The 27930-nt window shown below is 42.3% G+C and overlaps 1 protein-coding gene and 1 long non-coding RNA gene across 3 annotated transcripts in view; both read left to right on the forward strand.

Annotated features, from left to right (window-relative positions):
- LOC139544219 (electrogenic sodium bicarbonate cotransporter 1-like) overlaps positions 1-27930 on the forward strand; it is a 90497-nt gene that overhangs the window by 12606 nt on the left and 49961 nt on the right. For both annotated transcript variants that reach the window (XM_071351093.1, XM_071351092.1), the window contains exons 2-4: positions 2684-2757; positions 6461-6637; positions 12849-12984. In XM_071351093.1, coding sequence (XP_071207194.1) covers positions 2684-2757; positions 6461-6637; positions 12849-12984 — 387 coding nt within the window. The remainder of the gene's footprint in view (positions 1-2683; positions 2758-6460; positions 6638-12848; positions 12985-27930) is intronic.
- On the forward strand, positions 25371-26748 carry LOC139544220 (uncharacterized). Its single transcript, XR_011668832.1, has 3 exons — positions 25371-25651; positions 26020-26074; positions 26550-26748. It is a non-coding gene; the product is annotated as an uncharacterized lncRNA (long non-coding RNA).

Genomic DNA, 27930 nt, shown 5'->3' on the forward strand with positions numbered 1-27930 from the left:
ACACGCTCTCATAGACATCATGCTGTGTTTGGTCAGTCATGGGAATGTGAAAGAGTATCTGACCAATGCAATGGAGTTGCATTGTGTTTCTTGAGACCTGCAGAGTTGCTATCCAAGAACTTAGAACTATGTTCTATTAAGTCAGGTTCTGTGCCTTCTGATGAAAAGGATGGACAATAATGACTAAATGGGGTGAATAATAGAAACTGAACTGATTTTATGTTGTCCTTCTCCATTGTAGTAGCAGGATACTCTGCCCTCTCCTATTGTGATTGCACAATAACCGTTTGACAGGTCTGAAATAAAAGAAAGAATTAGTGTTAGGGGGGGGGGGGGGGGGGAACCCAATGCAAATAGTCCGGGTAACCATTTGATTACCTGTTCAGGAGTCTTATGGCTTGGGTAAAAACTGTTGAGAAGCCTTTTTGTCCTAGACTTGGCACTCCGGTACCGCTTGCCATGCGGTAGTAGCGAGAACAGTCTATGACTGGGGTGGCTGGGGTCTTTGACAATTGTTAGGGCCTTCCTCTGGCACCGCCTGGTGTAGAGGTCCTGGATGGCAGGAAGCTTAGCCCCAGTGATGTACTGGGCCGTACGCACTACCCTCTGAAGTGACTTGCGGTCAGATCCCGAGCAATTGCCGTACCAGGCAGTGATGCAACCGGTCAGGATGCTCTCGATGTTGCAGCTGTAGAACCTTGTGAGGATCTCAGGACCCATGCCAAATCTTTTTAGTTTTCTGAGGGGGAATAGGCTTTGTCGTGCCCTCTTCACGACTGTCTTGGTGTGTTTGGACCATTCTAGTTTGTTGTTGTGGACACCAAGGAACTTGAAGCTCTCAACCTGCTCCATTACAGCCCCGTCGATGAGAATGGGGGCGTGCTCGGTGCTCCTTTTCCTGTAGTCCACAATCATCTCCTTAGTCTTGGATAGGTTGTTATTCTGGCACCACCCGGCCAGGTCTCAGCCTATAGGGAGGAGGTCAGTCTCGTCGTTGTCGGTGATCAGGCCTACCACTGTTGTGTTGTCTGCAAACTTAAGCAGGTTAGTAGAAGTGGAGGAGGTTACCTGTAGCAGGAGGACTTTTCCATTGTTGCCATAGAATGAGTACATGAGCATAAAATAACTCTATTTTGAGATCTTCTACATGGAATCTAATGAGTGTTTATAACCTTCGCTTGATAATCAATCTGTTCATGTTCTTCTTTTCTCTGCATGTATCTGGATACACAATAGACGGTAGGTGGTGTGCATAATATACTTTTTTCAACAGGGCTCATAACAGATCAAAATTAACACGGTGCCCTTGATCTAGTAACTAGGCTCTTATTGCAGGTAACTGTAGTAGAGAGGTTTCGCGTGTGTTTTGTGTGCCCAGAGAAGGTTTCACTCCTAAGTAAAGCTAGGCTAATCCTGACAGCCAGGGCAGATCATTGTAAGAAGCCCACGTGACTCACAAATAAGGACTAAGGTGATAGAGTGAGAGATAGACGCAGCAAGTGTGAGCCAGATGGAGGACTAAGGCTTTGTGTGTGTGTGTCACCCTCATAACGATAGGGGCTTTGGGCTGAACGACGTCCCTGGTGTGATGACACACACATCCTGTTCAGAATGCGTCAGCCTCTGTATTGATCCAATCATGTAGCTCAGTGTTTCCCAACCTGGTCCTCGAGACACCCTGACCCAGCCTTTCCACATATCTGACCTATTCCAGTACAAGCACACCTGATTCAAATGTGTTAACTAATCAGCACTAATCAGCAAGCCCTTGATTAGTTGAATCAGGTGTGCTCGTGTTGGAATTAAACAAATATGTGGACTGGCTGCTGGTGGTCCTGAGGACATGTTTGGGAATCAGTAATGTTGACAGTGGTATATTCCCCTGTTTTACTTATGTTCTAGGTATATTATCTTGTTCTACTAGTGTTCTAGGTATAGTATATTGTTCTACTAGTGTCCTAGGTATATTCCCTTGTTCTACTAGTGTTCTAGGTATAGTCCCCCGTTCTACTAGTGTTCTAGGTATAGTCCCCCATTCTACTAGTGTCCTAGGTATAGTCCCCCATTCTACTAGTGTTCTAGGTATAGTCCCCCGTTCTACTAGTGTTCTAGGTATAGTATATTGTTTTACTAGTGTTCTAGGTATAGTATATTGTTCTACTAGTGTCCTAGGTATAGTATATTGTTCTACTAGTGTCCTAGGTATATTCCCTTGTTCTACTAGTGTTCTAGGTATAGTATATTGTTCTACTAGTGTTCTAGGTATAGTATATTGTTCTACTAGTGTTCTAGGTATAGTATATTGTTCTACTAGTGTCCTAGGTATATTCCCTTGTTCTACTAGTGTTCTAGGTATAGTATATTGTTCTACTAGTGTCCTAGGTATATTCCCTTGTTCTACTAGTGTTCTAGGTATAGTCCCCCGTTCTACTAGTGTTCTAGGTATAGTCCCCCGTTCTACTAGTGTTCTAGGTATAGTCCCCCGTTCTACTATTGTTCTAGGTATAGTCCCCCGTTCTAGGTATAGTCCCCAGTTCTACTAGTGTTCTAGGTATAGTCCTCCGTTCTACTAGTGTTCTAGGTATAGTCCCCCGTTCTACTAGTGTCCTAGGTATAGTCCCCCGTTCTACTAGTGTTCTAGGTATATTCCCCTGTTCTCACAGTGTTCCTGTTGTTCCTGCAGGGTGGAAGATGAGGCAGTGCTGGACAGAGGAGCATGCTTTGTCAAGCACGTCTGTGATGAGGAGGAGGTGGAAGGTAAGAGCACTGAGCCTCTGTGATATCCAATGGCTGCTGTATCAGCGATTGGCTAACAATGTTATTCAATAATGTCTCCTCATTTCTCTCAAGCACCAACTCCATGGAGTCAACCTATTGTCTTTCTCCTCTCTGTCTTCCATCCCTTGATGTTTCGCCACCTCACTCCAGGGCCGGTTCCAGGCATAAGCGACATAAGCAATCGCTTAGGGCCCCTGGCCACTAGCCCCCCCCCCCCCCCCCCAGTCAGGGTCTCAACTTACTGTTTGAGAGTTAGAATAGTCGAATACGCAAGTTCGACATTTGGTTGTGCATCAGCAGTTTCTCTTATGTCAATCACTGACATTCACTCAATTAGCTTTGTCAGCTAACAATTTTTAGATTGGTAAATTAGTCTAGCCAGCTATCTAAACTTTTAGTAATCATGGCTGAATACTGACCAGGGACCATGAGACCAGGGGCCCTGACCTCAAGTGGGCCCCCATTTAGATTTTTTTGGGATACTCTCACTCCGATATCATAACATGACATAAGTCTTGGCAAAATATGTAGAATTGCAGGAAATTTGCTTTAAAACGACAAATATTTTGTTACACCCCGTGGCAAAATGGGTAGAATTACAGAAAATGTAGCCTCCCGAGTGGCGCAGTGGTCTAAGGCACTGCATCGCTGTGCTAGCTGTGCCACTAGAGATCCTGGTTCGAGTCCAGGCTCTGTCGCAAGCGGGCGCAACCGGGAGACCCATGGGGTGGTGCACAATTGGCCCAGTGTCGTTAGGGGAGGGTTTGGCCGGTAGGGATGTCCTTGTCCCATCGCACTCTAGCGACTCCTGTGGCGGTCCAGGTGCATGCACGCTGACACGGTTGTCAGGTGTACGGTGTTTCCTCCAACACATTGGTGTGACTGTCACCCGGGTTAAGCAGACATTGTGTCAAGAAGCAGTCCGGCTTGTTTGGGTCGTGTTTCGGAGGACGCACGGCTCTCGACCTTCGCCTCTCCCGTGTCATTACGGGAGTTGGAGCGATGAGACAAGACTGTAACTTCCAATTGGATACCACAATATTGGGGAGAAAAAGGGGTAAAAAAAATATCCAAAAAAGAATTACAGAACATTTGCTGTAATACTACAAAAAAATTATCTCTGCCCCATGGCAAAATGAGTAGACTTTCATGAAATATGTTAGAAAATTACAATTTCTCTCCGCCCCATAGCAAAATGTGTAGCTTGTTTTAAAAATTGTTTGTTTAAAAATTTTTGTTTTAAAAATTCAAAATTTTCTGTACTCCCCATGGCAGAATGTATAGAAATGCAGGAAATTTACTTTCAAACTAAAATGTTTCTCTCTGCAGTCATGGCCACTAAAAGTTTGGCCAGCTGGTCTGCACATGCTCTGAGGACGCGGCTTGGGATGCTGTCTGGGCCGGCAGCCTTGCGAGTGTTAACACGCTTAAATGTCTTACTCATGTCGGCCACGGAGATCAGGAGCACACAGTCGGCGGGGCCCATGTGAGCGGCGGGGGCCCATGTTGACGGCTCTGTGTTTTCTTCGAAGCGGGCGAAAAAGGTGTTTAGTTTTTCCAGGAGTGAGACTTCAGTGTCCGCGACGTAGCTGGGTTGGCCTTTATAATCCATGATTGTCTGGAGTCCCTGCCACATGCGTCTGGTGTCTGAGCCGTTAAATTGCGACTCCACTTTGTCTCTGTACTGTCGTTTTGCCGCTTTTTAATTGCCTTATGGTGGTCATAACTGGTCTGTTTGAACAAGTCCTTGTTCCCAGTCACCTTGCTATGGTTAAATGTGGTGGTTTGCGCGAAAGTTGTAATCGTCACAGTAGGAACAACAGCCTCTATGTACTTCGCCACATAGTCTGCGTACATGTCGATACTATTCCCAGAAGCGACCCGGAACAGACCAACGTTGAATAGTCCTTACCACAGGTGCTTCCTGCTTAAGTTTCTGCCTATAGGGGGGAGGAGCAGGATAGAGGTGTGATCTGATTTGCCGAAGGCAATAATACTCTCTCTCTAGGTCTCTCTCTAATTTCAGGATGAAGTATAGGAGGGATTAATATTGAAGATAAAGATGTGGAGAAAATAACTACAGGTTTATCAAGCCACGTAATGCCTGCCCCCCACATGGAGATGTTTACTACTTTAATCCCCCTGCAGTGACACACACACTTACTTTTGCACAAACACACAAACTTGTGCGCACACACATTCTTACATTTTCACACATTTTGACCTATGTATATACACACACACACACACACACACACACACACACACACACATAATCATGTCATGTTTGAGTCATAATCGACAGTGTGTGCACAGCCATATCTGCCAGCTAGCTCACCTCTGTGAGATTCTGTGTTAAAATTTCCCTCAGTTCAAACAAACCCCAAACCCAGGGTTCACATCACGTGGAGCAAAACAGTGAGAAGAATCAACAACCAAAAATACCAGTCCCAGTCACATTGAATGTGAAATCACTCAGTCAGGACCAACCTCATGTTTGAATGGGTGTCGCCTTTTGGTGAATGACCCCTGGTTAAACTCCTGTTCGTTCTTTGTTTACACAGCCTGTTCTGCAGTGTAGTTGGCACTCTGATTTTAAGTTACCTTCGCAAAGTCAAGTTTATAATATTTATAATACTTGTTCAAAATAAGATGAAAATATATAAGGAATATTAATGAAAAGCAGCCTGTAAAATTCCCTTTTACATGACCCTCCCAAATCCACTGTGAAGGCTACATACAGGCATGTAGCATGTGTGAGAGATCACACTAGGGAGTGGGGTGTGAGTTCTGTTTTGTGTAGATTACCCATGCCAACCAATACCTACATTAGTGTTTACCAGTACATGAGGATTGTGTATATAGCCCAGAACATTTGGCCTGTGTGTTAGACAGCTGTTAGCTGGAGCATGTGGCACTCTGTTTCTCTCTCTCTCTCTGAAATGACTTCCTGGATAAGTTGAGCCTTTTCCTGTCTGAGCTGCTGGACAGGAAGTGGTTGGCATTTATTTACATCCTCAGCGTGTGTCAGGATGAGGACAGATTCTGTCCTGATTGGCCCAAGGGAAACGGCCTGACGCACAAAGAACTGACCAAACATTTTACCAAACAAGCTGACTGAATAGGCCATCGTCAGTCAGTAGGAGTGTGTGCGTGCCTGCGTGTGTGTGTGCGTGCCTGCGTGTGTGTGTGCGTGCCTGCGTGTGTGTGTGTGCGTGCCTGTGTGTGTGTGTGCGTGCCTGCGTGTGTGTGTGTGCGTGCCTGCGTGTGTGTGTGTGTGCGTGCGTGCCTGCGTGTGTGTGTGTGTGTGTGTGCGTGCCTGCGTGTGTGTGTGTGTGCGTGCCTGCGTGTGTGTGTGTGCGTGCGTGTTCTTGTGACTCTTGCATGCATTCGTGTGTGGGGTTTATCACAGGAATTTTGTTCCGTAACAGAAATGTACCACCGCTTAATTAATACCTGAACATACGCCATATTGGTCAGTAGGCTTACAACACTATGGATTCTTTGACATCCAATCCTCCCCTTTATCATATCTAATCCATCCTCCTTATTTATTCTACAGTTTCACGTACCCAACTGATATTCATTGACTTTGTGCATTTCTTCCATTTGATGCAAATTATCAGCATGGTAGTCCTAATCTGACGTGTCTCTTGAATTGTGTCCCCTCTCCCTCCCTCAGGTCACCACACCGTGTACATCGGTGTGCATGTGCCCAAGAGCTACCAGCGGAGACGGCGCCACCGACGCAAGTCCAGCCACAAGGAGAGGAAGGGGAGACCGGCGGACAATGTAGAGGGGGACAAATCAGATGGAGAGAATGCTGACGAGGCAGCACCCAACATCCTCAAACCCCTCAGTGAGTAATGACAGCAGAAATTACACTACCCAGCATGCAACTATGCCAGTGCAAACGCATCAAGATAGCTCCAGGGATCTATCAACCAATGAAATCAGTGGAAACAAGTGAATAGAATTAAGTAGTGATTTACAACGAAAGGGAATTATCAACAAATCAGTCGATTGATCACTTTTCACTCATGAATATGTTGATACACTACCGTTCAAAAGTTTAGGGTCACTTAGAAATGTCCTTGTTTTTGAAAGAAAAGGCCATTTTTTTTGTCCATTTAAAATAACATTAAATTGATCAGAAATACAGTGTAGACATTGTTAACAGCAGGTTTTTTTAAAATTCATTTTCTTAATGGAATATCTACATAGGTGTACAGAGGCCCATTATCAGGAACCATCACTTGTGTTCCAATGGCACGTTGTGTTAGCTAATCCAAGTTGATCATTTCTGAAGGCTCATTTATCATTGGAAAACCCTTTTGCAATTATTTTAGCACAGCTGAAAACTGTTCTGATTAAAGAAGCAATAAAACTGGATGCCTTTAGACTAGTTGAGTATCTGGAGCATCAGCATTTGTGGGTTCGATTACAGGCTCAAAATGGCCAGAGACAAATCATTTCTTCTGAAACTCGTTAGCCTTCATTTCTCAGAACAAGAATAGACTATTCCATGTGAGAAATTGCCAAGAAACTGAAGATCTCGTACAACGCTGTGTACTACTCCCTTCACAGAACAGCACAAACTGGCCCTAACCAGAATAGAAAGAGGAGTGGGAGATTTTGAGCCTGTAATCGAACCCACAAATGCTGATGCTCCAGATACTCAACTAGTCTAAAGAAGGCCCGTTTTATTGCTTCTTTAATCAGAACAGCAGTTTTCAGCTGTGCTAACATAATTGCAAAAGGATTTTCTAATGATCAATTAGCCTTTTAAAATGATTAACTTGGATTAGCTAACACAACGTGTCATTGGAACACAGGAGTGGTTGTTCCTGATAATGGGCCTCTGTACGCCTATGTAGATATGCCATTTCCAGCTACAATAGTCATTTACAACATTAACAATGTCTACACTGTATTTCTGATCAATTTGATGTTATTTTAATGGACAAAAAATTTGCTTTTCTTTCAAAAACAAGGATATTTCTAAGTCGCCCTGAAATTTTTGAGTTTTCTCAGTTTGTCTGCACTGGGATACTTACTGTATGTTGACATTAGAAAAGTATTCATAGACTGCATTACTGACTGAGCAACTAATTCCCCTGGCTTAGTATTGCCTAGAAACACATTGTTGTTAACCAAACCTCACAATGTCAGTGTTCATGGCTGTGTTACTTTTAGCTGTTAGTTCACACTAGACCACCCAACAGTGTTGCTGCGAGTCTCAATCCAAGGATGCTATTTCTATACTGCACCAGAGAATAAATGGGTAGAGATGATTGTCCTAACTCTAACCCAGAAACTCATGGTAGACTTGTTCCATAGCTTGTTTCAGTGACACTTTTTTAGTGCCATGTAAAATAGAGATGTCAAAACCACAATAATTCAAAAGACAGTAAGCAACTTGTCACACATTCAGTTCTTCTTGACTCTGCAGTTTCCCCTGCTTACAGTCATCAGCTTCTCTAATCCAGCGGGTTCATACTGATAGACCTCAATGTTTGTTTTATTACTTTGGGGCTCAAAGTTGATGACCTAACAGCAGTAAAGAGACCATCACGTGGTGGTCCGGTGATTGAGAACGAGGGGACATAAGGAGATTTAATTCTCCTCTGTTTGGGTCACTGATGGAGGTAAGATCTTGTTGAAAAATCCTACTGACCCCATGGATGGAAGTGACCATCAGTAAGCCTACACTTTTTAAAAGGAAGGCAAGTTGAGGTAGACCGAGATCTCAAAGTTATGGAATTGTATAACTCACGTTGACTCACAGAATAACCATCACTGATCACACATAGCTGAAAATGAACTTCTGTGTGAGATTAACTCAAGTTATTTTGGGTTACCTAACCAATCTCCTGTGTCGTATAATGACAGTCAGAATGCCAGAAGCCTCATAGCATTGAGTTGTATCCATAGAGATACTCTTGATGGACATTTGTTATCCATCTCATCTCTGTCAGTGTCTGCCCTTGATTTGCCTGGTAACATTTGTATACGTTTTCGATCCAAACAGCAACACACAGAAATAAAAACAGTGCATTATTGTTTTTTTTCATCTCTGTTTGGATGCAGTGGAACAGAACCAGGCAGACTCATGGACAGGGGACTCCTTTGGCCGTGACAAGGCTCCCTGCCAGCCAGTACCTGGTACTTTATCATAATCTCCTGTCTGTCTTCTCCGCGTCACCTTGCCACCTCAAAACACACACAGACACCTACCCTGCTAGTCTACACTACATACATAATCCTGTTGATTTTGGCAAACTGTGTGAAGCCATTCACTTGAGAGTTGTATGCAATAGCAACATGTAGAAAATAGTCCAAATAAAGAAAAACCCTTGAATAAGTAGGTGTGTCTAAACTTTTGACTAGTACTGTGTATATATAGATAAAGTATGTGGACACACCTTCAAATTAGTGGAGTCGGCTATTTCAGCTACACCTGTTGCTGACAGGTGTATAAATGCGAGCACACAGCCATAAAATATCCATAGACAAACATTGGCAGTAGAATGGCACAAACTGAAGAGCTCGGTGATTTTTAAAAGTGGCACAGTCATAAGATGCCACCTTTCCAACAAGTCAATTCGTCAACTTTTTTGGCCTGCTAGAGCTGTCCCGGCCAACTGTAAGGGCTGTTATTGTGAAGTGGAAACATTTAGGAGCAACAACTGCTCACAAAACGGGACCGCCGAGTGCTGAAGTGTGTAAAAATCGTCTGTCCTCGGTTGCAACAGTCACGACCGAGTTCCAAACTGCCTCTGTAAGCAACGCCAGCTTAAGAACTATTGGTCGGGAGCTTCATGAAATGGGTTTCTATGGCTGAAATGCCGCACACAGGCCTAAGATCACCATGCACAATGCTAAGCTCGCCACCATTGTACTCTGGAGCAGTGGAAACACGTTCACCATCTGCCAGTCCGACGGACAAATCTCGATTTGGCGGATGCCAGGAGAACACTACCTGCCCGACTGCATAGTGCCAACTGTAAAGTTTGGTGGAGGAGGAATAATGTTCTGGGGCTGTTTTTCGTAGTTCGGGCTAAGCCCCTTAGTTCCAGTGAAGGGAAATCTTAACGCTACAGCATACAATGACATTCTAGACGATTCTGTGCTTCCAACTTTGTGGCAACAGTTTGGGGACAGAAATATATTTTTTGTGATTGGTGTGGAAGAACTTAACTGGCGTGTACAAAGCCCAGACCTCAACCCCATCGAACACTTTTGGGATGAATTAGAACGCAGACTGCAAAGACCAGGCCGAATCGCCCAACATCAGTGCCCGACCTCACGAATGCTCTTGTGGCTGAATGGAAGCAAGTCCCCTCAGCAATGTTCCAACATCTAGTGGAAAGCCTTCCCAGAAGAGTGGAGGCTGTTGTAGCAGCAAAGGGGGGACCAACTCCATATTAATGCCCATGATTTTGGAATGAGATGTTCAACGAGCAGGTGGAAAATATATCTCTGTCGGCCCCTTGTCTCATCGGAAATATTCACTCTGGGATTTGTCCCCTCTTTGTTTATTTTGAGCACTTCTGCATTATTTATTTGTATGTGTGTATCTCCTAATGGAACAGGATAAAGTTGTCCTAGAAAATAAATCAGTATAATTAACTACAACGGAAAACTGTATTTATAGAGCGCAACTACTACCAATGTAGCACAAAGTGATTAGTAATGGATTAAAAGATTACTTTTGAATCCACAGCTAACTATTTCATAATTATTTGCTGAACTATATAAAACAACTCTAAATTCCTTTCTGGTGTGGTGTGTGAGTGTTTCTTAGTTGTCAGTAAGCAGTATATTCATTTAGCAGTGGCGGGACATATATTTTTTTTCTTCTTCCTGTTAAAAAAATAAAAGCATTTGGGATAGTCAAATGTTTTCAGTGTAAACTTAAATGACTAAAAGCATATCTAAAGTATGTAGAGATAATGGAGCTATATATTTTTAAATAATCATTTTTGTGAACTATGTCATGACGTTGGCCTGATATGGGAGGTTTATGACCCCCATAAATACCTTTCCCCTTTTCTCTCTCCCTACTCTACAGAGTGACTCTTGGAAAGTCCTTTGTTAACATAGAGAGAGAGTCTTATAACATCAAAAGGGTGGGGAAAGGAACCATATTTAGGTAATCCAACCAGCTGAAAATATGCGTTGGTACTTGAGGAATATGATGCCAGATCAGTTGTCATCTGAGACATTATTACTAATGATAGGATGACAAACTATCTTGGAAAGTTTACACATTATAGTTATCAGATTCACATGAAATTGTTGTGCAATTTAAATGTTTAAATATGAAACGATTTGTGAAAAGATGAAATGTAATTTAGCTTCTTAATGAGAGAACGGTTTGTCATAGAGTAAACTCTGCCAACTCCGTGGCCCCGCCCGTGTGAACAGACAGTGGTTGTAAACTATGAAACACGGCCCTCTCTCCCAACCCTATATAAGCCCCTTTACGAAAATGTAACTTTCTGTTCCGAGGACGTTAGGGCGACGATCCTACATTAAAAGGGCTCAGATAATAACCTAACGAAATTAGCATTGAATTTCAACGTGAAGATGAAGGTCAACACGCCGAAAGGATGAATTTTGACTATACCAGCCAGATTATAGCATGAGCTTAAAAGTATGGCAACTTGGTATGAACTTTGAACTCTTATTCACTAAAGAAGTGATACCTCCTAGCCGTTGCGTTAGCGCAGCAACTGTAGACGTGGACTAGGAGAGGACGGACAGAGTATTTGACCTACCACACGACGACGGTACTACCAAGTATCCATTCTACCACCAGACATTCTTTAAAGGACAACCAGGCCTCCCATCTACGACCAACCGATCGAAGTGTAGCTCAGAGTAAATATTTATTGCGTTTTCCTTTTTCAAATGGGCGGAAATTCAGAATGCATAAGATACTGTATTTACGATAGCATAGCTGCCTACGGCCCGATAGAGACAAAACCTTTTTGCTCCTCAGTCTTCCCGCTCTTTCACTCAAAACCAACCCCCCTTTCTTTGTGTAACCAGCTGTCATATCTGTTCTGTCCGCTAGGGATGTTTTCCTTTAGGACATCATTTGTAATCAATGTATGATACATTCTGTGTATATGTAATTCTGTGTGATTTATTTAGGTATTTAGTAAATAAATAATTAAACCAAATTTTGTATTGCTGATTCAACTTGTTAGCCAGGGTTCGTGAAGATAACCAAGAATTTACAACTTTCAGATGAGACTAAATAAGGCGAGGATTAAATATTGACTGCTATTAATGTAAAAGATTACTAGGTCTTTAAGAGTTTATTCTGAAGATAACAGCTCTATAAACATTATTTCGTGGTGCCCCGACTTTATAGTTAATTACATTCACCTGATTAGCTTAATCAGGTAATATTAATTACAAAGAAATGATTTTACAGAATAGCATGTCATATCACTTAATCCGGCATAGCCAACGACACGACAACTAACAATTACCAAAATAAAAACTAGACGGTCTGAAATGCTAAAATTTGAAAGTATTCATGGCAAAATGTATAGAATTGCAGGACATTGTCTTAAAAACAGATTTTTTGTTCTCAGCTACATGACAAAATGTATAGAATTGCAGGACATTGTCTTAAAAACAGATTTTTTGTTCTCAGCTACATGACAAAATGTATAGAATTGCAGGACATTGTCTTAAAAACAGATTTTTTGTTCTCAGCTACATGACAAAATGTGTAGAATTGCAGATGCTAACATTGCAACTGCATCTGAAAAGAATCCTGAATTAAGTCAGTCATTCTGTGGAGCTTAATAATGGCCACAGGAAACTCTCTTCCTCAGAGAGTCTGGTGAATAACAGCTTAACAACCTCTTAGTGCCATCACTTCTACAGGTGTTGCAAAACTTTTTTTCTCCTTTTCTTATAAGTCATCGCAGATGTCAACACTTAGTATTTTACTGCATTGCTCAAATATATACAGTACCAGTCAAAAGTTATTCTCTCTCTCTATCATCCATCCATCCATCCATTTTCTCTGCTCTCTTTCCCCATAGTCTCTGCAGCAGCAGAGAGGATAAGGTTTATCCTGGGTGAGGAGGATGACGGCCCCCCGCCCCCTCAGCTCTTCACTGAACTGGACGAACTGCTGGCCGTTGACGGACAGGAGATGGAGTGGAAGGAGACAGCCAGGTGAGGAGAGAGATTTTCTCTCTCATTTATTATTTATATATATATACATTATTATAGTGATACCTCCTAGCCGTTGCTTTTGACAGTACCAGTCAAAAGTTTGGACAGAGCTACTCATTCAATGGTTTTTCTTTTTTTGGACTATTTTCTACATTGTAGAATAATAGGGAAGACATCAAAACTATGAATTAACACATATGGAATCATGTAGTAACCAAAAAAGTGTTAAACAAATCAAAATATATTTTAGATTCTTAAAAGTAGCCACTCTTTGCCTTGACAGCTTTGCACACTCTTGGCATTCTCTCAACCATCTTCACCTGGAATGCTTTTCCAACAGTCTTGAAGGAGTTCCCACATATGCTGAGCACTTGTTGCCTGCTTTTAATTCACTCTACGGTCCAACTCATCCCAAACCATCTCAATTGGGTTGAGGTCGGGTGATTGTGGAGGCCCCCACACCAGCACACCACCTCCTCCTTACTTCATGGTGGGAAACACACATGCTGAGATCATCTGTTCACCTACTCTGCATCTCACAAAGACACAGCGGTTAGAACCAAAAATCTCAAATTTGGACTCATCAGACGAAAGGACACATTTCCACCAGTCTAATGTCCATTGCTAGTGTTTCTTGGCCTAAGCAAGTCTCTTACTTTTATTGGTGTCCTTTAGTAGTGGTTTCTTTGCAACAATTTGACCATGAAGGCCTGATTCACGCAGTCTCCTCTGATCAGTTGATGTTGAGATGCGTCTGTTACTTGAATTCTGTGAAGCATTTATTTGGGCTGCAATCTGAGGCTGGTAACTCTAATGAACTTATCCTCTGCAGCAGAGGTAACTCTGGTTCTTCCTTTCCTGTGGCAGTCCTCATGAGAGCCAGTTTCATCATGGCGCTTGATGGTTTTTGTGACTGCACTTGAAGAAACTTCAAGAGTTCTTGAAATATTCATGTCTTAAAGTAATGATGGACAGTCATTTCTCTTTGCTTATTTGAGCTGTTCTTGCCATAATATGGACTAAGCCTTTTACCAAATAGAGCTATCTTCTGTGTACAACCCCTATCTTGTCACAACAGAACTGATTGGCTCAAAAGCATTAAGAAGTAAAGAAATTCCACAAATAAGCAAGGCACACCCGGTAATTGAAATGCATTCCAGGTGACTACCTCATGAATCTGGTTGAGAGAATGCCAAGAGTGTGCAAAGGGGTCATCAAGGCAGCTTTACTACATGATTCCATGTGTGTTATTTCATAGTTCTGACATCTTCACTATTATTCTACAATGTAGAAAATGAGTAGGTGTGTCCAAACTTTTGACTGGTACTGTATACACACACACACTATATGGTATGTGGACACCTGCTTGTCGAACATCTCATTCTAAAATCATGGGCATTAATGATTATGGAGTTGGTCCCCCCCTTTGCTGCCATGACAGCCTCCACTCTTCTGGGAAGGCTTTCCACTAGATGTTGGAACATTGCTGCGGGGACTTGTTGGGCGATTAGGCCTGGCTCGCAGTCGGCATTCCAATTCATCCGAAAGGTGTTCGATGGGGTTGAGGTCAGGGCTCTGTGCAGACCAGTCAAGTTCTTCCACACCGATCTCGACAAGCAATTTCTATATGGACCTGCTGAAAATGGAGGGCCTTCCCCAAACTGTTGCCTCAGAGTTGGAAGCACAATCATCTAGAATGTCATTGTATGCTGTAGCGTTAAGATTTCCCTTTACTGGAACTAAGAGGCCTGGCCCGAACCATGAAAAACAGCCCCAGACATTATTCCTCCTCCACCAAACTTTACAGTTGGCACTATGCATTGGGGCAAGTAGCGTTCTCTTGCCATCCACCAGACCCAGATTCATCCGTCGGACTGCCAGGTGGTGAAGCATGATTCATCTCTCCAGAGAACGTGTTTCCACTGCTCCAGAGTCCAATGGCAGTGAGCTTTACACCACTTCAGCCAACGCTTGGCCTTGCGCATGGTGATCTTAGGCTTGTGTGCGGCTGCTCGGCCATGGAAACCCATTTCATGAAGCTCCCAACGAACAGTTCTTGTGCTGATGTTGTTTCCAGAGGCAGTTTGGAACTCGGTAGTGAGTGTCACAACCGAGGACCGATCATTTTTACACACTTCAGCACTCGGCAATCCAGTTTTGTGAGCTTGTGTGGCCTACCACTTTGCGTCTGAGCTGTTGTTGCTCCTAGACATTTCCACTTCACAATAACAGCACTTACAGTTGACCGGGGCAGCTGTAGCAGGGCAGAAATTTGACGAACTGACTTGTTGGAAAAGTGGCAACCTATGACGATGCCAAGTTAAGTCACTGAGCTCTTCAGTAAGGCCATTCTACTGCCAATGTTTGTCTATGGAGAGTGCATGGCTGTGTGCTCGATTTTATACACCTGTCCTCAACGGGGGTGGCTGATATAGCCAAATCCACTAATTTGAAGTGGTGTCCAAATACTTTTATGTGTATGTGTGTGCACACACTCATGCATTGAATTATACACTCTTTGTTTGTTGTGTCAATTGATTCTATGTATTTGTGGGAGCAGCAGCATTCTCTATTGTCCAAAGTCTAATGTCCCCCTTGGGGACATTAAACTATATCGTATCATAACACACACACATTCCTTTAGTCTAAGTGTCTCAGAGAAGGAGTGGTCAGTTCAATCATCGTGGTCTTACACCGTTAACCCTCTTTGACCTTGGGCCTTCAAGGCTTTCTAACGTTAACCCCCTTGTCACCAACACCCACCCAGCTGTGGTATATCAAAGTCATACTATCTACATCATATCGGTGAGGGACACACTAAAGTCCAGGGAATGGCTCCAATATGGAGTTGCTTGAGTAGGGCAGTAGCGTGTGTATTTACATGTATGCGTGAGTAGGAGGAAGTGTGTGTGTGTGTCCATGAATGCGTGCGTAGGGTAGTAGTGTGTCCTCTGGTGAACTACTAGCTCACTCTTATCTGGATGAAACACTGCTCTTTTCCCTCAGTGAACCCAGAACACAACCTCTGTGACCTCCCATATGATCTGTCCCTTTTCCTGAACAGGTTGCTTTCTGACTGCGGTTCTGACTATGTATCAAGTGTCTCAGAGTAGGAGTGCTGATTTAGGAACCATTTTGCATTTTACATCGCAATGATTAAGATGGACAAGGGGAGACCTGATCCTACACTAGATCAGCACTCCTTCTCTGAGACCCTTGATACATACGGCCCCAGCTGTTTCCAGTTTTACATTAAAGATGACTAAATCTTAGTTAATGCACATTGTTACATCATTGTCTTACGTCTTATATGGTGACTTTATCTGCACTGATGGTTGGTTGAAGGACTAGTCACCTATTGGAGGACAATTCAATGGAGTGCTTTAGTCCCTCCCCTGTAGTGGTGATTGTCCCTGAGGCCTGTCTCCTCCTTCCCCTATAGAGGTGATTGTCCCTGAGGCCTGTCTCCTCCCTCCCCTACAGAGGTGATTGTCCCTAAGGCCTGTCTCCTCCCTCCCCTATAGAGGTGATTGTCCCTGAGGCCTGTCTCCTCCCTCCCCTATAGATATGATTGTCCCTGAGGCCTGTCTCCTCCCTCCCCTATAGAGGTGATTGTCCCTGAGGCCTGTCTCCTCCCTCCCCTATAGAGGTGATTGTCCCTGAGGCCTGTCTCCTCCTTCCCCTATAGAGGTGATTGTCCCTGAGGCCTGTCTCCTCCCTCCCCTACAGAGGTGATTGTCCCTAAGGCCTGTCTCCTCCCTCCCCTATAGAGGTGATTGTCCCTGAGGCCTGTCTCCTCCCTCCCCTATAGATATGATTGTCCCTGAGGCCTGTCTCCTCCCTCCCCTATAGAGGTGATTGTCCCTGAGGCCTGTCTCCTCCTTCCCCTATAGAGGTGATTGTCCCTGAGGCCTGTCTCCTCCTTCCCCTATAGAGGTGATTGTCCCTGAGGCCTGTCTCCTCCCTCCCCTATAGAGGTGATTGTCCCTGAGGCCTGTCTCCTCCCTCCCTTATAGAGGTGATTGTCCCTGAGGCCTGTCTCCTCCCTCCCCTATAGAGGTGATTGTCCCTGAGGCCTGTCTCCTCCCTCCCCTATAGAGGTGATTGTCCCTGAGGCCTGTCTCCTCCCTCCCCTATAGAGGTGATTGTCCCTGAGGCCTGTCTCCTCCTTCCCCTATAGAGGTGATTGTCCCTGAGGCCTGTCTCCTCCTTCCCCTATAGAGGTGATTGTCCCTGAGGCCTGTCTCCTCCTTCCCCTATAGAGGTGATTGTCCCTGAGGCCTGTCTCCTCCTTCCCCTATAGAGGTGATTGTCCCTGAGGCCTGTCTCCTCTCTCCCCTCAAGGGGCCTAAATGGAGGCAAGGTAGGGCCGTTTGATGTCGGATGTGGGATGAGGCGAGGTTAGGTGAGGCAGGTGGAGAATTCTAAAGTGACAAACCTCTTCGTCTCAGTGCTCTGACCACCACATCGGTTGTGTGTGGTCCTGGTCTCAGTTCAGTGACACGTTGTTGTTTTAAGATGCTTGTTATTTACACTTACTTGGAAATGTAAAGAAAACCACGATCGGTTCTGTATATGTAGTATGTAGGGTGTTCATTCACTGCTGTACAATGTAAAGAAAAACGGGGTAATTCAAGATGGTGCTAGGAAATTTGTAAAAACGTTGTTTTCTTTGCCCTTTTTCATTGTAAATTACATAGAATGAATCATTAGATTGTTTTCTACAATATCATAACCTTAATATACTTGTACTTGACAGTTTTTATTGAGCAGTGACCACTTTTTGATCATGCCTGCAATGGTGGGGAAAAGTATCCAATTTTCATACTTGAGTAAAAGTAAAGATAACTTAATAGAAAATGACTGAAGGGGAAGCCGCCCAGTATAATACTACTTGAGTTAGTCTCAAAGTATTTGGTTTTAAATATACTCAGACAGTCAGACATAATTAAAAAATTAAGCATGTGTTTAGTGAGTCCACCAGATCAGAGGCAGTATGGATGACCAGAATTTTCTCTTAATACAGTAAATGTGTGTCAATTAGACCATTTTCCTGTACTGCTAAGCATTTGAAATGTAACAAGTACTTTTGGGTGTCTGGGGAAAATGTATGGAGTAGAAAGTGCATCATTTTCTTTAGGAATGAGTGAAGTAAAAGTTGTCAAATAGTGAAGTACAGATATTCCAGTAGTACTTTTTAAAGTATTTTTACTTAAGTTATTTTCACTACTGCTTGCCTGTGATGACATTCAATTCACTCTGAACATGCTAAATTCTCAGAGTAAATTGTATGTAACTTTTGAGCCATATGTATGTAACTTTTGAGCCATATGGTAGAGGCATGCGGTTTGGACTATTGTTTTTCTGACAGAATTCTCTATGGAATGGACATATTTGTATAAACCTTGAATTAATTAATCATTTTATGGGTGAACCCTCTATAGTATGTAGACGTGTCCATAAACCAGAATACACATGTATTTGTTGCTAAGATTTACAGCCCCCCTGCTGCCATGGTGGATATTATTGGTGCTATATCCAAGTGTTTAACAACTTTTTTTTGTCCTCGGGATTGGCTATCCCCGGCCTCAGATCAATTTAAGAGTATATGCATTGATTTTAATCTTTCTCAATTGATCTCAAAACCCACATGGCTAAATGTGAAAACTATTCTTACAAATAAGCAAAATAAATATGATGCTGTATTTCCATATGATCTCAGTGATCATTGGCCCATAGTATGTATAAGATAAACAGCAAAATACTAGTTCTCGTTTAATTAAGAAAATAACCTTTTAAAAAGTTCTCTCCTCAAGGGTTTTTACATGCCATGTTCTACTCTTATTTAGCCACTCTCCTGTATTCCTGACCCTGAATTGGCCCTAGAAAATGTGTTCTCCATATCTATTCCTCTGGCAAATAAACACGCCCCTTTTTTAAACAATTCAGAGTCAAAGATAGATCTAACCCTTGGTTTTATTTGGAGTTATCTGAGCTCATTCAGATGAGAAATCAGGCCTGGGCCAAAGCAAGGAAAACTGACTCTAGTGGACTGGCATTCTTTCAGACAATTGAGAAACGGGTAGTACCTTGATTTAAGAAAGCTATATCTAGCTACTTTTTAAGCTCTGACTCTGCTGGTTATCCTTCTCAATTTTGGAAAACAGTAAATGCACTGAAGCGTACAAATTCCTCTTCTTCCCTGCCTAAGCAAGTTCTTTCTGATTGCATCATAACTGAGAAATGGGATAACTGATGCTTTTAATCATAATTTATGATGAAGGCTTTATTTGAGAGAAACAGTGGTTTAACTGACCTTGGTCAGTCAATCGACTGCTTTTCCCTCTGCCAGACTCTAGCTGACTCGACAGAATCTTTGTTTTCATTTTAACAATTGACTATCTGTGACATGCTAGATGCCTTGCTTAAGATTGATGTAAAAAAATAAATAATAGTTGACTGGGGCGGATATGCTTGATCCATTTTTGCTGCAGCTCTCTGCTCCCCTTGTTGCTGAATCATTAACCAATATTTTTAACCTGACGATTTTATCTGGTAATATCCCCAAGTAGCCCATGTACTCCCTCTTCACAAAGGTGGTGACCCTTGTGACCTAAATAATTCATCGCCCTATTTCTCAACTTTCTTGCCGAGCTAACATATTAGAATCCTTGATTAATTCTCAGCTTATATCTTTTAAATGTACATCAGTTGGGTTTTAGACCAGGTCATAACATTATCTCTGCTGCCTTCCTAGTTATTAATGATGTGGTTAACTGTGTGGATAAAAGACATTGTCCTGCACTCTTCATTGACCTATTGATCACTCACTCTGAATTCAGAGGCTTTCCTCAATTGTCCTAGACCAGGCTGCATGTAACTGGTTTAAAAGTTACTTGACATCTTTACTAAACTTTAGACATACCACACCTGGTGTCAGGGATGATTAACTCTGGAAATTCCATTGGTCTTTCCTGAGTTAGGTAAATCAGCTTTTAGTTTTCTTGTATCTTATTTGTGGAACAATCTTCAAAATGTTCTTAAATGTGATGTTTTTGTACCAACCGGTCGATCTCCAAGCCATTCCTTGTCGATCACCAAACATTTCTGTAAAAAAAACAATGATAAAGCCTTGCGTTCCTATTTTTTTTTTTTTTTTTCGTGCTGTTGGCTGTTAGTGCAGAACACTGCTTACCCGGTAGGGCAAAAGAGCACATCAAGTGCAGCTATAGCCCCACCGCTGGCCAATCAGATAGCTCAGATCAGTGTCTGCACAGTTTCGTAGCGCCATAGACTGTAAATATAAGCCTCGAACGTACAACAAAGTTGATAATGTGAGGTTTCAAAACTTTTAAAACCATAACTAGAGCGAAACTCAACAGATACAGCACAGGGCTGCTGTTTTTGAGGAAGTTCATGTTTAAGTTGTTATTCAGCACTGTCAACACTTTGTTCAACAGTTTGATAAACCATAAAATCCTAATTTCGATAAACTTGCGTCATTTGCAGCTTGTCTTTTTTTAATATCAAGGAATATTTAACTTTCCCTGGTCAGAGGAGTAACAACATTAATTGGTGCGTGAGGCATAAGTAATGCAGTGGGACTTAAGTTTCGCCATCAGCTGGAAGACTGTGTCCCCATTTCTCAGCAGAGAGTGGGAGAAAGAAGGGACCGTGAGTCGGGTGAGAGGCAGCCTCACCCCTGCTCCCTCCCTCAGACTGACTATCAGATGCCGGCCATCACTCCAGTAGAAGAAATAGCCTATTGCACTAACCTAATTGCTACAGAACTGTTTTTAATTGGTTAATGTTGAATAGGCTTGTGCTTTTTAAGTAATAATAAAAAATAAAAAAGGTAGATCTCGGCATGCATTTTGTCTCAAAGTGATCTTGACCACTGCTCTAGGGAAATTCAAAAAGCTGACTAAGGACTTTATTACTGATGAATGTTCGTATTTTTATTTTTTATAATGACCATGTTTAAAAGTAAAAAATATGACCATGTTTTTCTTTCTGCTTGCATTTTGTATTGATGTTGATGTTTGCATTTTATGTAATTCAGGGCTCATTTGTAAAAGAGACCTTGGTCTCCGTATGACTCCCTGATTTAAAATAAAGGTAAAATGTACAAGTATTTTTATTGCTTCGTCCCACATCCCCTGCTATTTTCTGTGAAACGTGATGAACCCATAACATAGAGGGGTTGTTTTGTAAAGAAAGAACCCTCACTCACACACACTATGTATGTTGTGTCAATTGATTGTATGTACTTATCTGGAAGCAGAAGCACTCTCTGTTCAGTCAAATTTCCCCCTCGAGGACAATTATAGTATATCATATAACACACACTGACTCTTTCCTTTAGACCAAGAGTCAGTCAATTGGTCAGTAAATCATGGTCACTCATGTGCGTCAGTTCAACCATCATGGTCTCAGTTAACCCTCTTTGACCTTGTGCCTTCAAGGCTTTCTAACGTTAACCCCCTTGTCACCAACACCCACCCAGCTGTGGTATATCAAAGTCATACTATCTACATCATATAGGTGAGGGACTCTTAACAACATATCTTCGCTTGATGTTCTCTCTGTCCGAGAGCTGTGTTTATCTCTGTGGGGCAGAGTCGATTTCCTCGCTTATAAACCCAGGGTCGTTACACTATTATTGTTGGTCAATCAAAGCGGCGCTAGTCAGATGCTCCATATGTAGCAAGTGAAGTGGGAGGTTTCTAACAGTGGCATGCCGTGGGCCTGGGGCCTGGGCCTTCAGTGAGGACCTACACAGTCCCACCCGAATTAATCCACCTCTTATTACCATCATTATGATGCCATGGCTCTAGACACTATACATTTAGACAGAAACGCAGTATAACCAGGCGTTGCGTCACCTTGAAATTGACATTTTTATTCCGAGAATTGCAGGGGACGAGTACAATACAGTACAGTTCAACTAATAGGCAAGAACATAGTCGAGTGCAACAGTTATATTAATATTCTTCTTCTATCCATTTCTGGTCCACAAACTTTGAGCTTTAAGTCCCCCAAAAAAATATACAGTGTGTTCACTAAACAGCGCATTGTCGCACCCAAAGCAGTTTCACCGTGATGATAAAGACACATAACTATTCACTGAAAATAAAAGAAAGAAAACAAATAATTAGCAACATAGGCTATTTGCCATTTTATTTTGTTAATATATAGGCTATTTAATATTAACGAAATAAAATGCGAAACATACATACACATTTAATAAAAAATAAAATGCATTGTATGCCTACTCACCAAAGACTGATTATTTGAACACAAAATCTTTCCTCCTTTCTTTCCTCAAGAAGACTTCAATGACTCTGTTGTACAGTCTATCTGTGCGTTTTAGTTCCACCAATAAGTCCTTTTCTATCGACATGGAGGCTAATGCTGAAAGCCGAGTCTGTCCAGTAGCATTTCTGGAATACGTTTTGATTCGCTTTAAGGCCGAGAATGACCGCTCGACAGAAGCCGTGGACACAGGGATAGTCACTGTCACACATGCCAATGTGTAAAGTTGCCCCATGTCCTCATTCAGATTTTTCTGCTTAAGGAAATCAAGGAGATCAGAGGGACTTTTCCCTTCAAAATCAGTCATAGCATACATTACAGTCAGTTCTGTTTTTAGCTTGGATAGGTCGAACAGTGTTCCGTGACTCTCTGTTAAGCTGGAGAAGGTTGTTTGCGGGAATTTTTTCCGGTAGGTCTGAAAGTGCTGGGGGTCCAGGAGGGAGAGAAACATTAATTTTTCATGGTCTTGAAACCTGTTTCGTATCTGGCAAAGAATGTTGTCCAGAATATTGCTGTGGAGTTGTTGGTAGTATGTGCGAGGGTCTCCTTGTGCTGGGCCTCTGCGTGCGCTGGGTGAACTTGAGATGCGCGCTGTGTCATCGTAGATTTGACTGAACCTGCGCCTCTCTCGCTCAATTGTGTCACAAAACTCGTTCACCCTTGTCAGGCAGAATTGTACATCCAAAGTTTGTTTCTGTAGAATTCCAAAAAGCACATCCGAATAATTAAAAATCCCATTGAATGTTTCAAGCAAAAAACAAAACTCAAAATCATCCAAACGTGCATTAAATCCATCAGCCATAAGCACAGTATCCCCGTCATGGTCATCATGATGTTCCAGTAAGTGGTTAAACAGCTCCTTTAGGGCAACTCTCTTTTCAAAGACTGCATTGACCAATCTAGATGTATATTGCCACCTCGTTGGTGCAACCTTAGGAAGACGATGCTTGCAGATGTCATCCAGCAGTTGCGTGCGCTTAGGGGATCGTGAGAAAAATGCTGCAAGGCCATTGAGGTTGGCAAAGAAGACCTTGCATTCTTTAAGCTTTGAGGCTCCTTGAGTCAGTACTAAATTTAGTCGATGTGCATAGCAGTGAATGAATAAGGCCATCGGTGCCCTCTCCTTAACTTTAGCCTGCACCCCATTGAGTCCAGATGCCATGACTGCTGCGCCATCAAAACACTGTGCCACAACTTTATCCAGACTACATTCATTTTCCTCCAAGAAACTGAAAATAAGAGCGGCAATGTCATCAGCTCGCTTGCCGCTTGTCACATCTTCAAATCGGATAAATCGCTCCTTGACTCCTGTGTCCGTCACATAACGCAGGACGAGTGAGAGCTGTGCTGCATTTCCCACATCTGTTGTCTCGTCCACCATAACAGCAACAAAGGGAGCTTTTTTAATCTCCATTTTGATCTCTTCTCCCATCACTTCAGCAATAGCATAAATTAGGTAATTTTGTATTTTGCCTGACGTCCCAATGAACACTTTGTTAGTGGACAGGTGGTATTGTAAATCTGTGTTGCTTTCAGAAAGAAAAGAAAGAAGCTCCACGTAGTTCCCTTTGTTTGTGGAGTCAGCACTTTCATCGTGTCCCCTAAATGAAAGTTCCTGTTTACCCAAAAACATGACACAATCAATGAGTCTTTTCAATATTTCCCTATTTTTCTTCACCTTTTCATTGTGCAGCTCCGTTGCCCTGCGCACTTGTTCGTTGAGCTGTAGATCCACTCGGGTATCCCCAAAAGTTTTCAAAAGCACCATTGCTTGTAAGTGCCCAGCCGTACTTTAGTGTCTCGTTGCTGCCTTGGTTAGACAACTCAAGTTTGCAAAGCCAGTGTGGCTCCAAACACCAAATCGATCACTTGCAAATAATAGGCATTCCCAGCAGTACAGTTTGCAGTGCTTCTCGGAGCCTGTGAGCCATCGATGGCGCTCGTAGTTGGAACTTTGAAAGTGGCGAACGAACCCCTTTCCCGCCTGTGACAGGCTTTGTAGCGTCGGCGTCGGGCGACCTCTCCTTACAATGTCAAACTTTTCAAGAAAAGTTAGTCTTGAGAATGGCGTTATAATTATATCCTCGACCAAGTCGATATCTTCTCCTCCTTCCGCCATTGTGGGTTGAAAAAACAGCTTAGTAGTACGCAAATTAATTTGTTTATCAAATTCAGTTTTCTAGTTCTGAGGTTCTGCATAGACCTACCCATAGGACCTGCCTCTCAATATTGGTAATCCAATCAAAAGACGTGCACGCACTACGCCTGCTAGCTGGCTCATGTGTAACACTGGAGCCAGCCAGCAGGCGTACAATAGCCAACTCTAAAGCTGATTGGTTGACACTAAATTTTCATTTCCATTCACTTTAAGCTACAAGTGCCCGCACTGTTGATTCTGAAGGCCTGAGGGCAGATTTTAGACCCCTGGCAACACATGATGGCTGAATATGATTGGATAAAAGATCTAACATAAAGACCAGCCCTCCAAATCTCAACCTGGGCAACCAAGAGGAAAGCTATGAAATGAAGAGTATAACTCTTACTCTGGGGAATAATTTAATACATATTTGTGGGAAAATATATTTTAAAAAAAATATATATTCTGATGATGTTTAGGCCAGCAGAGAAGGCCTTGCTGGCCCTGACGGCCCACCACTGGTTTCTAATCAATGCAAAACTGAATTAAAATTAAATTGGCTAAATGAGGAGTAGGCTACAATGATCAACCAACACGTAGTCTTGTTTCATATGAATGGAGTTGTTGTAGACAAGGATGCCTCAAAATAACCTAAGTTAGCCTTGCTATTGTAGCTAGCTAGCTTCTTTACAACGATTTGATGCAGTCAAGACGGGCACTACCAGGTGGTAGAGTATGATAGACAAACTTGTTGCTGCCATAGGTTATCTATTGTAACTAGCCTGAGTCGGTTTGGTTACTTTCTCTCCCGCTGTGCCACACACAAGACTGTCACACACACAGACCCCTGCTCTTCTCTCCCCCACCCTTCCAAGCAGAGCTGAGCAGCGCACCGCACTGCCTAATGATTGACGAGACTTCCGCCATGAGCTGATTGGCTGACTAAGTTATGACCAGGAAGAGACGTCTTCGCTGAATCGTTTCATCATAGGAATGAATGCTAGATTGATGCCTGCAGCTTCTCCATCAAATCGAAATAAACAAAGAAACAGAGTACTTTGCAGAGCCAACAGGCGAAAATAGAAAACGATAGAGCCTGGGCCAAGACGAGAGTGAACCTCGGATTTGCGTTCCCAACCTGAAGAGGGCGAGCTAGCTAACGTTAGCTAGGGGATTCAAAACCGACCAATACTTGTCCTAATTTCTGCTCAAAAGGTAAGACATTGAGAGCTAATAGATATTGCTAGATATACAGTGACATGTTGCTTTTGCTAATTAGTTGTAAATATGTATGCACGTGTTTATAGCTAGCTACTGTGGATCACTTTTTACAAATATTTTAAGATTCACAGCTAGCTAGTTAGTGTAGCTAACTTTTTTAGGTAGCTGACTCGACTGCAGTATTTGTTTGTTTCATCTGAATATTAAATGTTTGTAACAAGCTAGCTATGACTAAATGTATAATTGTGCTATTTCTGATGTTTGTGTTCTAAAAGCCGCACATCTGATTAGCCATGATCCTATTTCATAACAAAGCTCTACCTAGAAAATGTCTTTGAAGAAAAATACATTTTATTTTTCAGTCCTACTACAACTGGATGCAGTTGGCACATCCCTGAGTGGAGAAGGATCAGATCGGTAAGCACAATCTTTGGCGAAAACAGTCTGTTCCTTCATTGTATTTCCTCTACCTGGCCAAGAATTGACATAAAGTATACATCTTCTAATGTTGTCCTTCTATATAGCTATAATGTTTAGGAATATTAACTACACAGGATTTACTTTGAGTATTGATGACATACTTTCCCAATAGATTAGTTTACTGCACAGTGGTATTACTGTCCCCCCATTTGAGCTGTCTGGACAAGATGCATATAGTACTAGCTCAGAACCAACACGTGTTGAGTATAATACTGTAACATCGCATTATCTGAATAACTAGAAGCCAAATAGCCTCCTTCTCCAATGATGTAAAAAAAAAAGGTAAATCCCTTGATATTAAACTGAATGTATTTAGCCTGGAAATCTAAGACTGATGGTTGTGAAAGACAATTCTGTCATAGTTGTCAAAGGGTTAAATGAATGGAGCATGTTTGATTTATTGTTTATCTAGGTCTTCGTCTGAGCTCGACTACAGCAGAACTGGACTACATCAATAATCACCATCCAGTCATGGAGAACGCTTACGGGAAGTGTGAACCTACAGAGTACTCAGAAATGAGAATGAAAGGGGCCTTCAACCAAACACATGAATCATATGTAAATAAGGGACGTTTGTGTGGACAACAATAAACTTGTGTGTGAAACCATAATTGTTCATTCTTTACCTAGCATATTGTACTTTTGGAATGGTTTTAGATTTATTTGACTAAACTGTACACTTTTCCTGAATATTCAATTCAAGGGGCTTCATTGGCACGGGAAACATGCTAACATTGCCAAAGCAAGTGAAGTAGAAAATATACAAAAGTGAAATAAACAAAAATTAACGGTAAACATTACACTCACAGAAGTTCCAAAAGTATAAACACATTACAAATGTCATATTATGTATATATTCAGTGTTGTAACGATGTACAAAAGGGAACATTTAGATCTTTGGCTACATTAAATCTTTATTCATATAGCCAACATGTTCATGCTTTGCCTATTCCTCTTTAATTTAGAAGATACTGTTGCACAAACAACATGCTGATTTAGGCCTCCATCACCACTGGTATCAGGCTGTATTAGCTAGCTACGTTTGCTCTGACTGTACTTTTTTTTTTTTTTTTAACCATGAGCTCTAGAAAGATGGAATTCCAAGTTGGATGACCGTTCAAAACTCTTTTTCCCAGTCGGAGCTGGTTTCTTTCAAAGTTCCCTGTTGTCTAGAACGCTTGGAAGTCGGAGATTTCAGAGTTCCAAGTTGTTTTGAACGTGTCATTAAATGGGTTGCATGTTTCGTCACACTATTGCTTTGATTGTTCATTTTAGGACTGATTCCGAACTGAGCATTCTACTCCATGCATTCTCAATGGGCGCAGATTAAGTCTCAAGTGCATTGCTGTTGCTTAAAAACGCATTGACATTTCAAAATAGGGCAAATTATTAATAGGATAACCTTTTGATATCGCCAGATTGACTTTAGTTTCAGTATAATGTTAGCTAGCTTGCTAAGATTGAGGGGAGGCCACTGGATTTCAGTTAGCTAATGTTGCTAACTATTGTTAACGGACTTTGCTAGCTAATGACAACATTGCCATCTGTATAAGGTTAATTTGATGACATGATGGTGACGGCAGGGTTGTTTCCTACTAAATAGTTGCCTTGTGGTGTTTCCAGGCCACTACAGTGTAACTTGGGCGAAACAGTCATAGTAATTTTGAGTATTTTGAGTAATCAATGTGACAGACAGTGACACATTCAATTCCCGTCTTGCACACTCTCGCCTGCATCCAGCTGATCTGGAGTGTAATCATTAGTTTAACATTTGCTAAAGCGATTTTCTATTG

This window comes from Salvelinus alpinus, chromosome 18 (genome assembly GCF_045679555.1).
Source record: "Salvelinus alpinus chromosome 18, SLU_Salpinus.1, whole genome shotgun sequence".
Lineage (NCBI taxonomy): Eukaryota > Metazoa > Chordata > Actinopteri > Salmoniformes > Salmonidae > Salvelinus > Salvelinus alpinus.